This window comes from Betta splendens, chromosome 5 (genome assembly GCF_900634795.4).
Source record: "Betta splendens chromosome 5, fBetSpl5.4, whole genome shotgun sequence".
Classification (NCBI taxonomy): Eukaryota; Metazoa; Chordata; class Actinopteri; order Anabantiformes; family Osphronemidae; genus Betta; species Betta splendens.
In genome coordinates, this window is record NC_040885.2 from 10,826,836 (window position 1) to 10,843,990 (window position 17,155).

The window sequence follows — 17,155 nt, forward strand, 5'->3', positions numbered from 1 at the left end:
TAAAATGTTTACCAAAATAAGTCATCGCTTTTTAACTAAACGAAAATATGGTAATGAGATACTTCATTTCATCATGAGTCCAGGTGTGTCATTGAGCAAGACACTTAACTCTAGCCATTTTTGGCAGCCCAATGCTTCCCCTAGTGCATGGGTCAAATACATACATACATTACATACATACAGACACATTACATTGTAAGATTATAAAAATGACAAAAACGACAAAACTGTAATATTGTGACATATGACAAATAAAGATGTATCTTATTTTGTAACCAATGCTTTATATTATGTAATACTTGAAATGTATGTTTTTGTAGAAAACGTATTTTGAGAAATTATTGCTGTAATAGACATTACATTGCATTATAGACAATACAAATGTATATATGACTTAGGAGGTGTATGTCGTTTACAGAATGTAAAATAAAATCAATTACTATTTTGTCCAGTAGGTGGCAGTAACACACCATCTTGGGCACCAGCTGCTTTACTTCCTCATAGAAGAAGAAATGCTAGCGAAGAAGGCACCCGGAGCCGGAAGTACATATCCATTGAGTCCATGTGCTGTTAACTAGTTCATTCATTTCTGAAACGACAACTTTTGCAACATTTAATGCAGTTGTTTTCTACAGAAAATGCATGTTGTAACATAGGGTAGATTATAATATTCTGTAAATACGGGAACGCGGTTGTCTCTCCGGACAGGCACTATTGCTACTGTAGCTAGCTTACACAGATACGGTTGTTTTGGAAAAAAATCCCATTAATATCTAGTAATAATTGTCAGAGCGTTGTCTGGATGAGCAGTGCCGTGAATACTAGTATGGTAAAGGAAAACCGGTGGAACATACCCCCTAACGCCCCAGCGTGCATGGAGAAGCATCTGTGTTCGGCGCAATACAGAGCAGGTGGGTAACAAGTCGAGCTAACTGGGGCTTAAACCGGAAGACGGACATCCAACAAAATGTCCCTTAAGCTACACATCTGCATAGTGTTGTCATATTAAATTGGCTAAAATGCTTAACAGGTGTAAGAATTTGATGTAAATGCTCTGCTAAAAAGTTTTTTGTTTTCTGGTTTGCCACCTCCCAGATGGCACCCTGCTGCTTGGTGCCTCCAGCCTCTCTGGTAGGAGCTGGCAGGGATCTGTGTGGATCTACAGCGACCCTAAGCAGGCCCCAAATGAGGGATTCTGCAAAGCTGGTGTGCAGACAGAGGCTGGAGTCACAGATGTCAAATGGGTTTCTGAGAAGCGTGTCGTTGTTGCATCTGACTCTGGTAAGAAACTGTTTTACACATGGTATGAATCCCCTACATGACTCACCAGGAATGATGGACTGATTTTGTTCAACTGTGAAGGTGCCTTGGAGCTGTGGGAACTGGCAGAGGATGAACGGCTGCTCATGCATCGCTTTACCAAACATGAGCATGACAACATTGTCACCACCGTGAGCCCCATGAGTGGAGCAAGCAGTGCTGTCACAGGCAGCATGGACTGCCGGTTAGATTCTGTTCTATACTGATGCATGGCCGTGGAGCAAGGTGTCACTGCTCAACATGGACAGTGTGAGGGCTTTTACGTCTGTCATTGTTTGTTTCCTTTCTTTTCTACAGAATAAAAATATGGGATCTCAGTGAGGAGACCATTGTTACTACCTACAATGGTAAGGCAATATCTCAGTCTTTCATTAAGAACAATAGGAATAAAATATTTATTTCACGATGTAAGAAAAGCAGAACTCCTTGATTAACAGAAAGTTTAGTTTTTTTAATGATTCATTAAATATGCTACATTGATTTTTGTCTATTATTTACATATATATTGTTAAAAGTCTTTTTGACATTTTACGTGTCTACATTTTGTTTCTCCAGTGCACACAGAGCCGATCACTTGCGTTGCCTGCAGTCCTACAGACGAGTCCCTCTTCATCTCCTGTGGTGAAGTAAGATTCTGAACATCCCTTTGCACAGGCTGTTGTGAAGACATTACATAGTATATATACAAAATAAATTAAACTTCAAACTTAAACACTTGCAATTGTCCACCTGTCAGGATGGCCGGGTTCTCCTGTGGGACAGCAGAAAACCAAGCAAACCAGCTTCAAGAATAAGTAAGCAGCTTTTCTCAGCTAAAACGATATGAATGTATTTACCTGCACCCAAAACCAGTGTCCAGTCACGTATACTTAGTGCCAAACATAGTTTATTCTCCAATACATTTGTCAAAGAAAACTAGAGTTTGATGTGTAAATCAATATTTTTTTACACTATGACAAGATAAAACGTGTCTATGTTTTACTCCCAGATGTGGAGTCCCCCATCTGCTCACCCACCACGGTAGCTTGGCACCCCAACCACCGAAGCACTGTTGCTTTTGGTAAGGTCCGGCAGGAATGTGTTGATTGATGCAAATGTTGAATTGAGATTATGCTGATTTGTGGTTATGTTGCCTCAGGCGATGAGCTAGGAAGAGTCACCGTGAAGGATATTCTGGGAACAGATCCAGGCCAAATGGAGGCTGTCCACAGTCGCAGGGTTAATGCTCTCGCCTTCTCCACGCATAGGTACAGTACTTACAGCATTTGTTAACACACTGTCCTGTCACTTGTCTCTTTCCCAACTTTGTAACTCTTTCTTTTTCTACCCCAGTGTGAGCTTGCTGGCTTCCGTCAGTGACGACTGCACCCTTGCTGTTATGAACTCTGAACTGCAAGAAATGTGAGTCTTTGTCATGAACTAAGTCATTCCCTTCCACCGTTTGAAATGCTGATCAAATTTCTTTCTGCTGTAGATTTAGAGACCAGCGACACCAGGACTTTGTCAAAGGAGTGTCCTGGCTCTCAGGAGGCTCTAATACCCTCACGACTGTAGGCTGGGATCATCTTGTGCTTCACCACACTGTGGATCCATCTGCTGGACCCTCCAACTGCTCTTAGATCCACCCAGTGTTGAAGGAGCATAATTGAGAGTTACCCGTTCCTTGTTTTTGAGGGATTTGTCTAAAATTCTATCACTTGGTATGTATAGATAAAAGTGTTAGTCATTCTGTACCATCAGTTTATCCACAATTGAACTTTGTTTTCCTTCTTTTGGTGCAACACTACTCTACAGCAGCCTCTCTGTCCCATACTTTCATGCGAAATAAAATTTTCTTATGAATGTAATTAAATTTAAGGCAACACATTTGTATTGTATTTCGTGTAAGTTAGTGTTTTGATAACAGAAACTAACTAAAAAAAGAAAATAGTTGAACAGATGAGATGGTGTTTATGTTTATAATACCAAGGCTATAAACTAGCATCCTTTGACATCATCCATATACTGATGAAACTAAACAAGGTGGACCGGTTTACCCAGCTTACCCTAAACAAGGTGCCCTATTATAAATACTACAAATGTATTGCGTGAAATTCCAACCATTATTTGTTTGTTATGTCATGATGGGTAATTGTATTTCCCCTTAATTGTGAGGAAAACTGTAGTAATCAGTTTAAAAAATGTAATTTGGCAAGAAAACTCCCATTCCATTTGACGTCAGTTGAACTACTTGATGCTAGACGTGTTTATTTGCTGAATTGATATCAGACTGTCACTCAGTTCAATAGGAAGTCATCTATACCTCAGTGGTTCTGAATATTAAAGTATTTTCAGTAAACACAGTCTTTGACCTTGTGTTGCCGGGAGATGTGTCCTTTTCTGATTTCGGGTTCGTTCCGATACAGAATGGAATAACACAAAGTTTCTGTAACGTTTTAATAGTGGGCAAACACACAACACAAAAGCTTAGATACTTTTTTTAAAACATGCATTTAGTGCTCACATGTGTTTCTACTTGGTTCAGATGAGCAACTGTTACAACTTTCTACCAGGTTTTAAATATAGATTTTACATAAAGCCAAAATGAGCTTCGTACATGTGGAGAATAATGTACATTATCACATTCTGTACAAAATAACCTGCATACAGATAGAAAAACATTTCCTAGGTCAATAAATATTAGAAGCACTTGTACTCAATTTGCTGGTGGCTTGGCTTCAAGGGTCCTATGTAATGTAACAGTGAGAAAACATTGCAGTACTGGGGAAATATTACAGCTGTATGCACTATGTATTTTAGAGTCAAGATTCCAGATAAATAAAGAATTTTAACATTCTGTTAATGTAAATGTGAATTTAAGCATGTTCTAATGCATTTGGCCTTAGAAACATCAGCCTGATCTGATAGTGGCACTGCTTTCATGTAATCAACTACTCCATAACAATGTGATATCTTTGCATATTCACTATGCAAATAGAAACACGTGTACTGCAGTGTGTTTAATTTGATTCCCCTTTAATAAAGGGAGTTATGGGCTGTTTGGTTCCAGGCCGGATGGTGAAAGTCATACCATACGGATACTTTGATGGTCCGTTACTGAAAAGAAGAGCACATTCATGATTATGTGTGAAGAACAAACAGAAATACTGGACTCGTCTTGAAAACGTAGCGGTGGCGGTTTTACCTTGTGGGAGTGTTCAACGGCGATGTTGGCTGTTTCTTTTTGGCAACTTTGCTCTTGAGCTCCTGCATGTTCAGAGTTGCTGGTTTGTTGGCCACAGAGGGAGCGTTGCTCTGCGGTGCAGCTTTGGGGACGACGGGGACCTTCGTCTCCTCGTCAGACAGGGGGCTATTCCAGTCATCACCACCGGCCTCTGTCTCCTTCATTGGGTCCATTCTGTGATCCATTTCCAACATCTTCTTCTGTAAGATGCTAAGAAGTGTGGCTTGACTGGCTGAAAGAGTAGACGGTAGCTGCGTGGGAGCCCCTTGAGCTTTTGTCTGTTCCTGATTCTTTATTTTGACATCGTTGTCTGGAGCTGGGAGTTTTACAGATGCTGTGGGTTTAGGTGTAGGAGCTGGAGGAAGAGGGTTGATGGTGGCTGTTGGAACTGGAGGAGGAGGAGGAGGGGGAGGAACACTCGCAGGCGGTTTTGGGGGTGGGGGAGGAACAATGGCAGGTGGTGCTGGAGGAGAAACACGCTCAGGTGCTTTTGTAACTGGAGCTGGAGGAGGAACGCTCACTGGTGGCGTTGGCTTTTTTACGGGGGGGTCCGGTGGACGAACAGCAGGCGGCGGCTGCATAAAGTCATCTAAATCCCCAAACTCCGGTGGAGGAGGGAGGAACGGGAGGCTCAGCCCCTCACTGGGGTCCGTAGGTCTTGCCAGTGGAGACTTCAAGGGGCTCTGGCCCTCCACTGGGTTGGTTGCCTTCAGAAGCCCAGCAGCTGGTGTGGTGGACACGGCCTGACTTCTGATCTGCGGAGAAGATAACGTAGACGTCTGAACTGGTGGTGTTTGTTCTACACGGCCGGCCGACGTCGAGCTCTCCTGCGTTCTTTCTTGGGCTGTAGGAGAGGAGGCCGAGCTGGACTTTGGGGTGACAACGAAGGAGTTGGGGCTGGAATTGCTGGGCTGAATGTTGGCGCTCTGCTGCTCGAGGTCTTTGGCAGCGTTTTCCTTCGGCGCCGTGTGTTTCAGTTTCTGTTTCTCCCTTTCTTTAGCTGCCATTAAAAGAGCCAGTGGGGACGCCGCGTGTCCCTCTCGCAGCCTGTTGGTCTCACTGGCCTTCAGGTTGTGCAGTTTGCGATCCAATAACGGACTGATGTCGCGCCTTTTGCTCTGAGGTGCTTCCAACCTGTCCCTGCTGGGCTCTAAACTCTTGCTGCTCACCTCCTGGATCACTGTTTTCTGCGGCACAGTCGGCAGCGGTTTGACAGCTTCCTGCTGTGCTGAAACTGTCGCCACTGTGGGCTCCTTGTTCGGCTTAGACGGAGGTGTTTGAGAGGGCTGAGGAATTTGTAAGTTCTCCTTCAGCTCCGCCACATCTTTGGAAACTGGATTCGGTGGTGCAGCTACTTTAGGGACTTTCCCATCCACCGGGACAAGCACTGGGGGAGTATTAACAGACCCAGAGTCCTCCAGAAGTAGCATCTTCTTGGGTTTTGTGTCAGTCTCCTCATACGCTTTAAAAAACGAGGGCGGAGGGGCGTTATAAACTTTGGGTTTGTTCTGTGGATTAAAGCTGGAGACTGCGGGCGTCTGCGCAGGAGGAGTTGGTGCAGGGGTATGTGGTGGGGAGTCAAGGATGGGGATGGAGGACATTCTAATGGGCTTCGGAGGCGGGGTCTTGTGAGTCCTTAGTTGCTTTTCGGGTGGCTGCGGTGGGGCAAATTTGGGGTGGTCAGGAACTGCAGCTTGGGCCGAGGAGGAAATGGGCGCGGCTGAGCTGGCAGATGGAGGCTTCGGTGGGGCCATTGTCGGGGGCTGTAGGGAAGCTAGATCCGTCTCCATGGATGGAGGCAGGGCTGCGGGCTTTGGGGCGGGTACGGAAGGAATCGGGGGTGTTCCCAGGTCTGCTTTGGCGTTCAGGTCTCCCATGAAGTCTGGCGGAGGAAGGATAAAAGCCTCTGGGGGGGGTGGAGGTGCCGTGGAGGGAGGAGGAGGAATAAATATGTCCCCCTCCACCGTGTCAGGCACAGACACTGATCCATTGGACCAATGAGCCCCACCGACTGCCGAAGAGAAGAGAATTAAGAGTTTAGTACATCCATTATCAGGGTTAGAGGTTAGAGTCTAAGGCACTGAAACTAACAGTGTAACCATATAGTTCAGGACTCAACTTAGCAGTAAGGCTTTGTAGATACTTGTGATACTGAGATGCGTTTAAAGCCTGATAAACCAGTACGATGAGAACCTTACTCATTTTCAACACAGCCCAAAGCTAAAATGAACGATGACATCACTTTCTTTCTATCAATGCAAACACTCCCATTCTGTCAAAATGCCTGCCAGCCGGTCCTGTGTGGTTGTCTGGACACATTCAGGAGGCTCGTTGAGCAATCGCCTGGACCAATTTCAACCCTTCACAGGGTGCTGTGAACTGGGAACCTGGAGTCGAACAAGAGCTTAATGCGAGTATGCAAATGCCACCGGCAGTCGTCCCGGACCGATATCACCCCATCGCTGCCTGTGCTACGCTCTGATTAATGCCTAACCGGGTGCATTGAGCCCACGCACGCAGCACTGAGCGCTGAGCAAACACAGGACGCCGGCTTTGCCTCGGTGGACCTGCATCACGCGTCTCTCCAGCTTGCGATTGCGAGCCTTGCGACAGATCTGGGCCCTTCGAGAACGCGGTGGAACCGGCGACTCGTGGACGCTCACCTGAGCCGTTGACCTTCGGCGCGCTGACGGGTGGGAGAAGGGGGACTTTGGGCGTCGGGACAGCGAAGCCCTGAAAGGTGTCCGAGGACTGTGGGAAGACAAGAAAGCGCACATCACACCGTGCTCGTAGGTGTGAGACAGGGATAAGAAGCTCGTTCAGCAGAGGCGACTACATCCTGTTTCAGGGCGAAAAAGACATTTCTGCTCCTATCAAGTATTCACTGAAGTGAACAAACCAGTTCTCAGCCGGTGCAGCACCCAATGTTCTTTAGAAGTAGGTTAGCAGGTACTTTAATTATAAGCATCAACATTTCATGTACTCGCAGTTCTTGGTCTCATGAAGAACCCGTCAGGTTCATAAACGCCTTATTAGCTGTTTTCTACAACTCTGCTCGGTACCAGATGTGTTCTGCTCCTGAAGCCTCGTCACAGTGAAACTGGTGGCGACTTGTTGCCACGGGAACGCTTTCCGTTTGCCAAACTTTCACATACTTCAGTCATGAGGAATACCAAGTGAATCAGAGGACCCACCTCTCACTGGTGGCTTCACGCGGAGCGGGTTGCCACTCGGATACCTGTGTGTTTACTGGATCTGTGAGAATCAGATTCACTGTTCTCTTCATGGCCCAGTGCCACTAAAAGTAAACAGACTAGTGTTGACACATCACAAATGCATCATTTTTAAAGTGAAACACGTCTTTCATACCCATTGGACTTAAAGCCTGACGGGTATTTTACATTTTGAATATGAGTCGAATAAAACAGATTCCTGACATCAACATTACGCCCGTTGCAGGACGTGTCTGTGGTTTGAACCCTGCACCACAGAGGGCGTGTCGCCGCAGATGGCCGACGTTCCTGTTTGATTTGGAGGTTTGTTCCGTGTGCTATGAGTCAGGCTCATCGCTCGCCGCCGTCTGCGTCCTGCCCGAGCGCTGACGGGTGTGGTGAATCCGTCACATGCCATACACGCATTCACAGGACGCTCCCCGGCAGCGAGGTGTGTGAACCTGAGCAGAGGCCGGCGCTTTGTTTATAGCTGAGCCGGCGTGATAATGCGAGGCGTGACTGGAGAGGTTCTGTCAGTGAAGGGAGATTTTTTCCCAAACTAAAATTAAAAATGTCGTGTTGAGCATAAAGGAACTGTTTAGAGGTTTTGCTTTGCCCAGATTGGTGCACGCTCTCCACGCGTCATCCTGCAGATACAGAATTCCCTCACAGGCCGATGTGATACTCACTGCATGATGCTTGACGGTGGGCCGGGCCCGCACGCTGGCCGTCCCCGAGTCCGGGATCACCGGCGTGTCCAGCACCCACGGCACATGGTCTGAGGACGGAAACAGACAGAGCCTCAATAATCATCTGTAACATCTGTATGGTTTCAACAGTCTCTACCTCTGACCTTTGTGGATAATTGAGCCGCAAAGGTCAAACAAGGAAGCTGGAAAGTGACACAGTAATTCACCCAAACGCTCGCTGCTGTCGTGGGGCTGGAGCACATTCTGCTCATTGTTTAGGTAATGAGACGCTGCGAGTGCCTTTTAGCGGTGGTTGTCTGTCAGGCTGACGGTCTGCAGGGCGAGTCCGTGTGTGGCTGCAGCCTGTGTTTACATGTCACCTTTGTGTTCCAGTGAAGGTTTCACTGTCGTGGAAACTGGTGTTAATTATAGCAACACAACTACGGCGCAGCCCGTAATCAAGTCTGAAGGTCACTGTCGCACTGGCGATGCCAAGTTCCTTATTTATTCAAACACTTATTTATTTATAAAAATATTTCATTTCTTTTGTGTTATAATATTCAAATGGTTCTGCAGCCTTTGTTCTTCTTTATTATTAATAGAGTGAGTTAAACACGCAAAGGCATCGCCTGTGCTCAGAGAGGTAAACACAGTGACCAACCAGGACCGACGGAAAACCATCCTGCTAATCCACACGCTAACAAATCAGAGGTCACTGCGGCTGTTTGCAGGAAAAACACTCAGAAGTCGACCTGGCTCAGCGGTTCCTTCCAGTTTAATACGTGACTGATGAGAGAGGCCTGTCACACACACACACACACACACACACACACACACACACACACACAGACACACACACACACACACACACACACACACACACACACACACAAACGTGCCGACCAGGTCATTTGCTTCTCTCCTCATTTAAATCAGACAAATCAAGCCTCAGAATGAAACCTTGGAAATCACTGTTGCTCTGTCAGTAAAACCACTCCTCCAGTCCACGTCACAATAAAAGCACAGAATATATATAAAGTAAAGAACATAGGATAAGATGAAAAAGGAAATCTCTACGTCTATAAAAGAGCACTATAACTAAATGCATAGGGATAAAGTCCCCCTGCATTATTCACCAGCCTCTTCGCCTGTAACAATATCCCAGTGACTTATTACTGGAATACTGGATATTCAGTGACACCATGTTTCCTCTGAGCTACAGTCAGATGGGTGCTGCACCCAAACTCTTTGTTTTCTCGTATTGTTACAGCAGCGCAGCGCCTCGACAAGTCAACACTGTGGAGGACGGGTCGGTATGAACGCAGATAAGACCGATGCGTAAAGTCATCCAGTTTTACGCACAGCCTTAACTTCAATGTCTTAACACGCTTCACTGCGGCGCCAGCTGTTCGCCGGAATAATGTGTAAATAGATGTTGTGGATGTTTCCTTCGTGACCCGTGTAGATGTGTCAACAGTGAGAAAGTGTAGGTGACACGCGCTACGTGGAAAGAGGCTTCTGTCACCACCGGGTCCAAAGGTCGCTCCTGGTAAATATTGAAGCTCTGCCTGAGCTCTAGCCGCGTACTCACCCACGTCCTTGATTTTGACATTATTGGCGTAAAGAGACTGCTCCTTTCGACCCAAGAAATTCAGCGTGCCCCGCTTCATGGCTACCGAAAGTCGCGCAGACGGGTGTTCTCGGCGCTGCGGCTATTCTCTGCGCATTTTGTCGAGCGGGTGAATCCGAGCGAAGGCGTCCGCTGCGTCCGCGACGAGTGCACCGGCGGCCTCCAGGTGAACCTGACTCCAGCGCTTTAACGCAAACTTCACCCGTCCGACGGAGAAAATGGAGCCGACTCCGCCTCCGTCCCGTCACAGCGCGTCCCCGTGGACGTCCACTCCCCACAGGCGAGGCGGAGGCGCTATTTTAGCGGCATTCCTGCAGAAATCAGCGGTGACGACAGTGGCTCTGACTCCGACTCTGTCATCACCGTCTTCACTTCTTTTAACTGTGGCCTGGAGGAGAGACGTGCTGAATCGTTTTCTTTGTATCATCCACAAGTGGAGAAGCTGTACATTAATGTATATCATTTATAGCTTTATGTATGTCTATGTATCAGCAGGTAACTTACACGTGAGCCACGTTTCACACCTATAATAATAATAATAATGAGGATGATAACACGTATTTATAAGCAATCATTTTGCTGAGCACTAAGTGAGGGTGTACAAGGCAGCAGGTGCCTTAAAGCATGTGATTCACTCATGAAGAACTTTCAATTGTGGTAAAACGTGACTTGTTTCATGCTGACGGTGGTTTGGAGAAATGGGACAAATGGTTGCGTCTCCTCTGCATTTCTAATGGACAAAGAAACAGTCATAACACGAGCATCAGCAGGTGCACAAAGTGTAATTGGCTTAAACATTATGTCTTTGTTATCATATTTTCCTTAGCAGTGTGGAGTGAAACCTGTGACTTCTGAAAGTGGAATTAAACATATATATCGTCTCAAATGGCCCATGACAAAGGTTAATACCAGGGCTGGAAGCTAAATAATTATGTTTAGCCAATGCAGTTGTGACTTTGCTTCATTTACTGCTGTTTGATGTTTGTCCGCTTTGCTTCAAAGTAAAACGCTGTAGTTCATGTTCCACAAGTTGGCTTCAGTTGAACGTCGGCTTCAGTTGAAATCAGCGGGAAGAGAGAACAAGCGCACGTGATGAGGATTTCAGGTACATCTGCTTGAACTGTTCAAATGATAATAATTCAGTGAGGACAGCTGTCCTTTGTCGTTTCAGTGTTTCGACTTCATTCTTCCAGTTACATAAGAGTGTTTAAAGTATAGACGCGGTACGAAAAGCTGTTTCTATATCCTCAGTACAGTCGCTAAACCTCAGTTGTCCTGGAGACACACCAGACTGGACAAGCTGGTTCTTCTCTCCCTAGGTGGAATAGGCCACGTCGAGTGATGCTGGCTGAAATGTGAAGAATGTGCTGGGAAGCGTCTCCAGCTGGCTCACCTGCCTGCTCACAGCTGAGCAGCTCGCAGCTCAACACAGCACCAAGTCGCTGGGCTTCTATTGATATAACACACGCTGGTCATTTGTTCCCTGTTTGGAAGAAACACATTTTACATTTTATTTCCATTTTACACATATGCCTCCTGTGTTTTAATGCCACATCACACTATTATTATACACACTTTAAATTTAACAGCATAGACACAGTTATCTTCCCCTTGACCATAAAACCGTAAAAGGAAATAAAGACTATAAATATTTTGCATTCTCTAATGATGATGAATAAATTTGTTTTGAATGTAAATCAATCTGCTGATAACATCTGAGCCAAAGTGGTTCTACAGAAGACTGTTTACACATCAGAGCGGCCTGCTGACATTTCCTCATTGAAACGAACAGAATACAAACCTGTATGTGGTGCCATCATACTTCAAATGGTTGCATGATGTGCACCAAACCCACACAATGCTTGTCATGCATGCCGTGAAAGTGAATAAATATTAATTTTATTAACACATGAGCCTGATGAGCTTCTGGGTTTTTGATTCTTCGGGACAGGGAGACGACTGATAGGTCATGGATGACACAAACGATGTTCGGTGGGACATTCAAACCGAGGCATGCAGAAATGTGCATTCATAGACAGAGCTCTGACTCAGCAGGACAAACCTGCAGCCAAGACACATGCAAACAAGGAGCAGATGTGGATCCTGGATGTGATGGAAGTGCAGCTCAGAAGAGTACTGTAAGTCTGTTTTTTACAGACATAATGAAATGTTATTTTTAGGTAAAGGGTATTTTTATGGGTTTCGCCCGTTCACAGAGGGTTGTTTCAGAGCTGTTTAATGGTCTCATAGCCTGAGGAGGCAACACTGGTCATCAGGAGCTCATGATTAAGATGTATGAAATTAAATGCCATGTTCCAATTTCAACAATTGAACCCGTTCTCACTCTGCTGACATCTGCCACGTTCACCTGCGTCTTGGCAGCCAGTCTCACGGGAGCAATGGACACGCTGGGGCAACGCAGACGGCACGTAGCTGACATCTAGTGACTGAGGGGTGGAACCGTCTCTGTGTCCAGCTCCTCGTCGTGGTGGAGAGAGGCCTCTGTTGGATGAAACCTTCTTCCTGCTTCAGCTTTAAATTTAGATTTCAAGATGTTTTGTCAGTGAATCATGTGCATCCTTTCACAGACGTCTAAGCTGAACGGATCCCGAATCAATCCATGCATGTTACCATACACGCTTCATATACTGTTACTGGTAGTTTATCCCAGTTAATGGTGATTCATACAGGCTCTGCTGACATCTGCGCTCATTTGAGACACTTGCAGTGAATTATTTAGGTAATAAGCTACCTGTTTAGCACGTGGATGACAATGCATGCTCTTTAAACCCGACTGGTTTCAGGGAGTGACTTGTTATTGTTGGGCTCCTAAAGGATGGTGATCAAACATCCACGCGTCTTGTGCCACTTCATTATGAATGTTTTGCTCTCTTATATGAAAAATCAGTCTGCCTGTTACACATAAACATTGTGTGTTTAGCAATAAAGAAATTCTATCTAAACCAGTCTAGCAGAAAACCACATACGAAACATACCATACAAAATTACACAAAAGTCTGATTGTCAAAGAAAATCGTTAAAAAAACATAGCTTTAATTTCTTTCTAAATTTCTCAGATATATAATAATAGAATTCTAACTTTTTAGCCAAAGCTGTTCATGTAAACACAGAAAACATATACACTGATGTGAGCGAGTATAACAAAACCGTCCATGATGGGAATATGAATCCTTATTGTTGCTTCATGACAAATATCTGAGCGTAAAACCCCGTGACCTCGGTTAAAAGCTCCAGTTCCCCACTTCGAGCTGTTTTTCCACGTGCTTGAAACGCTACCCCGCAGCTGCTCAGAAAGGTGTGCCGCCGGCGTGACGTCACCGTCGTACCTGAGTTTCGGTGAGGAAAGGGGGAGGGCTTAGTCCGGTGAGAAAACATCAAGTGCTCGCCGTTGTCCCCGCTGAGCTCAGCGTCGCGCCCGTTGTTGTCAAACAGTTTCCTCGACGCGATTATCGATCACCTCCGCTCAGAAGGAACCAGAAGGACTTCGCGGGAAAAACGCGGTTTCGTTCCCAGTTTTCGGCGAAGAGGCCACAGACGAAAGAGCGCTCCAACTTCCTGGTTCGCCACAGGTATGTGCGCCGCTCTTTAGTTCCGTATTTCGTTACTCGGACTCTTAAATGTTTCGCCCTGGTCCCGTTGCTCGTTCCAACGTCACCGCGAGCCGCTAAAGGCCCGTGTGCAGCGGTGTGGCGTTAAAGGTCACACGTCGTCCGTCCGAATTCCTGCAGTCACGCAAAGTTTGGAAAATGCGGACGCGCAGGATTGCGCTGAACGCGCCGCGCCGAGCGAAGGAGCGTCTCCGGGGGACGTTTGAACGGGAGACGGCTCTGACACCCGTTAACGCGCAGCTGTTTGTGTTTCCTCGGCGATCAGGATGTCGGTCACCCCTCGACGCGTGCGCCTGAAGCCGTGGCTGGTCGCGCAGGTGGACAGCGGCCGATACGCGGGTCTGGTGTGGATGGACCGCGAGGCCAAGCGCTTCCAGATCCCGTGGAAACACGCCACACGTCACACGCCGCAGCACGAGGACGAAGACACCATATTCAAGGTGGACGCTCTCACTGCATTGTCTCCTACTGTGAATGCATTTAAAAGTATGTCGCAGTGTCTCATAATGGAGCGATGGCAACAACATGGAGTGGAGATTCCACTAGGATTAATGGGTTGTACATAATGTTCACACTCTAAACCATGTGAATTTAAAAACCTGCAAACCTATACCGTGCCCCGCAGGCGTGGGCTGTGGAGACCGGGAAGTTCCAGGAGGGGTCCGACGAACCCGATCCCGCAAAGTGGAAAGCTCAGCTCCGATGCGCCCTCAACAAGAGCCGGGAGTTCAACCTCGTCTACGACGGCACCAAGGAGGTTCCCATGAACCCGCTGAAGATCTACGACGTCTGCGACATCCCGCAGCCCTTCAGCAACCAAGGCACAGCGAGTTCCCGTCGCCCGCGCCGCCCTCTGACCCAGTCGCTCACGCACTCACGCAAATGGGTTCCTTATCTTTCAGGCTCCTCGGACGCCGGCTCCTGGACTCCGCCCGAGGAAGATGGCGGCGAGGAGGATGTTCCAAACACGCCAGAGTCCCTCCCTCCGTATCCAAGCAACGGTGAGTGACTGTCACTAAGGTCTGACAGCCGTCAGCAGCGACTACTGTCCACTGAGTCCTTTGCCCCCCTCCACCACCACCCCCCACCCCCCTTCAGGCGCCAGTCCCTCCCCCCTCATCATGTGGTCGCCCACTGGCTCGGAGTCGTCCCTGCAGCCCTCGAGCTGCCCCCCTTCTAACGAGGTGTGGCCCAAGGAGGAGCCGGCGGACATCTGGACCAAAGAGGAGCCAGTCGATGTGGAGATGCAGCCCACGCCCCTGCCGGACATGCCCCCTCCCCCTCTGCCCGACCAAAGCATGCAGCCGCCGCCTCTGCCCGATGCCATGTTCGCATCCCCAGAAATGTGGATCAGTTCCCTCCCAAGTAAGTGCACCGTAACCCTCAGTGCTTCCTTTGTCTTTGGAAGAAACCCAACTTTCACGTTGTACGTGTTTTGAAACGTGTCCACACTTGTGTGTGACTCAGTGACAGACCTGGAGGTCCAGTTCCTGTACAGAGGCAAGGAAATGTGTCCCACAGTGACTGTGAGTAACCCACAGGGCTGCAGGCTTTTCTACGGGGACCTCGGCCCCATGGTCAACCAGGAAGAGCTGTTCGGCCCCGTCAGCCTGGAGCAGCTGCGCTTCCCGACCACGGAGCACATCACCAACGACAAGCAAAGGGTGTTCACCAACCGGCTGCTGGACGTCATGGACCGAGGCCTGATTCTGGAGGTCAACGGCCATGACATCTACGCCATCCGGCTCTGTCAGTGTAAGGTGTACTGGTCGGGCCCCTGCGCTCCGAACCCGGCCGCCCCGAACCTCATCGAGCGGCAGAGGAAGGTCAAGCTCTTCTGTCTGGAGTCTTTCCTCAGTGGTGAGTAGAGGTTCCCCCGTGTGAAGACTTGAACTAAGACTTAGACCTAAAGTCCGCGCTGTGCAGGCGTGATCGCGCACCAGCGCGGCCAGACGGCGGAGCCCCCCCAGTTCGACATCAACCTGTGCTTCGGAGAGGAGTGGCCCGATGGGAAGCCCCGGGAGAGGAAGCTCATCACGGTTCAGGTGAGACGCGACCCCGAGACGCGGGCAGCGCCGGCGGCCGCCGCTCGCTCACCTCCGCTCCGTCCTGCAGGTGATCCCCGTGGTGGCCCGCATGATCAGCGAGATGTTCACCGGGGACAACATGCGCTCCTTCGACAGCGGCAGCGTCCGCCTGCAGATCTCCATCCCCGACATCAAGGACAACATCGTGACCCACCTGAAGCAGCTGTACTGTCTGCTGCAGACCCACCAGGGCCAGGACGGCTGGGCCTTGCCCCCAGGCACCGGCCTCAACATCAGCCAGGCCCTCCAGACACAATGAAGGCGTGTGTGTGTGTGTGTGTGTGTGTGTGTGTGTGTGTGTGTGTGTGTGTGTGTGTGTGTGTGTGTGTGTGTGTGTGTGTGTGTGTGTGTGTGTGTGTGTGTGTGTGTGTGTGTGTGTGTGTGTGTGTGTGTGTGTGTGTGTGTGTGTGTGTGTGTGTGTGTGTGTGTGTGTGTGTGTGTGTGTGTGTGTGTGTGTGTGTGTGTGTGTGTGTGTGTGTGTGTGTGTGTGTGTGTTTCTAGCTTTTTCCTAGCGAGCATGCCCTAGAAACCTCACTCTAGCATTAGTCTGTGACTGTGGAGGAACCCTGCACAGATGTAGTGGCTCCATGGGCCAAAGTCCTGCCCGCTTCAAAGAAACATTTAAAATTGTTAATGAGTTACAGAAAGTGCGCTGCGCTGTATTTGTCCAAAATGGATCAGTAACTACAAACGTTCCTGTTCATTCTGAAAAAGCTTTTTATCTTTTGATGTTTTATTTTGAAGTTATGTTTGCCAATAAATTTATACCCTTTAGAAGAATATAGGCAAATGTGAATTAAAGAATGTGCATATAGATATATATTTTTTTCTTTGCCATTCTTGTGTGAATTCCTGATTTTATTTTTTTTTCCTGTGTGCACATAATTAAATGATGGAGACTAAGCCTGGTCTTTTGACAGAAGTATCTATTTGCTGGTCATTTAGTTGTCAGTTTTGTCTTCAGCCATTTAATTTTTCCACTTATTATTTGATGTGTTTCGTTTTCATATTAAACCCTTGAAGCCGTTTGTTGTATCCAGGCATTAATTCAAATCTATGTGGCTTGAATCCTCTGCACTTTGGGATGCTGAATTGTTTCATTGCTTATTTAGTGTCTGCCTTCATCCCAACTGTATCTGTATTTTATCAATAAAACTGCCAAAAATCATTAAAGTTTGTTTAAACTTTAGGGGGTTTCAAATGTTTGCTTCTTCGTTTAGCACCTTTTTAAAAACGATGTTCAGCTGTACATTTGTAGATTCTTTAATTGCCCATCAGCTCTTTCTGCATACGTTGGTGAAACACTATTGACATCTAGTGGTTGAGCTGAACAGCAAAGCCAAGGAGCAGTAGAGTCATTTATTC

The 17,155-nt window shown here is 47.4% G+C and overlaps 3 protein-coding genes across 3 annotated transcripts; 2 read left to right on the forward strand and 1 right to left on the reverse strand.

The window, feature by feature from the left end:
- The first annotated feature begins 506 nt into the window (after nucleotides 1–506).
- wdr77 (WD repeat domain 77) lies at nucleotides 507–3,186 on the forward strand. The gene is made up of 10 exons (XM_029151474.3): nucleotides 507–911; nucleotides 1,096–1,281; nucleotides 1,363–1,504; nucleotides 1,618–1,667; nucleotides 1,876–1,946; nucleotides 2,057–2,114; nucleotides 2,309–2,380; nucleotides 2,459–2,567; nucleotides 2,653–2,721; nucleotides 2,795–3,186. The coding sequence occupies exons 1-10, from the start codon at nucleotides 803–805 to the stop codon at nucleotides 2,937–2,939; spliced, it is 1,011 nt and encodes a 336-aa protein (XP_029007307.1). The 5' UTR covers nucleotides 507–802; the 3' UTR covers nucleotides 2,940–3,186.
- Nucleotides 3,187–3,742: 556 nt separating this feature from the next.
- Nucleotides 3,743–10,260, reverse strand: LOC114855933 (uncharacterized). Its single transcript, XM_029151471.3, has 5 exons — nucleotides 10,036–10,260; nucleotides 8,445–8,533; nucleotides 7,207–7,294; nucleotides 4,505–6,554; nucleotides 3,743–4,416 (listed from the first exon to the last, which is right to left on the reverse strand). Exons 1-5 carry the CDS (start codon nucleotides 10,112–10,114, stop codon nucleotides 4,320–4,322), a joined length of 2,403 nt encoding a protein of 800 aa, XP_029007304.1. The 5' UTR covers nucleotides 10,115–10,260; the 3' UTR covers nucleotides 3,743–4,319.
- A 3,182-nt stretch (nucleotides 10,261–13,442) lies between these two features.
- On the forward strand, nucleotides 13,443–16,979 carry irf6 (interferon regulatory factor 6). The gene is made up of 8 exons (XM_029151473.3): nucleotides 13,443–13,664; nucleotides 13,969–14,143; nucleotides 14,329–14,524; nucleotides 14,606–14,704; nucleotides 14,802–15,068; nucleotides 15,171–15,563; nucleotides 15,630–15,748; nucleotides 15,819–16,979. Exons 2-8 carry the CDS (start codon nucleotides 13,970–13,972, stop codon nucleotides 16,047–16,049), a joined length of 1,479 nt encoding a protein of 492 aa, XP_029007306.1. The 5' UTR covers nucleotides 13,443–13,664; nucleotide 13,969; the 3' UTR covers nucleotides 16,050–16,979.
- Nucleotides 16,980–17,155: the final 176 nt, after the last annotated feature.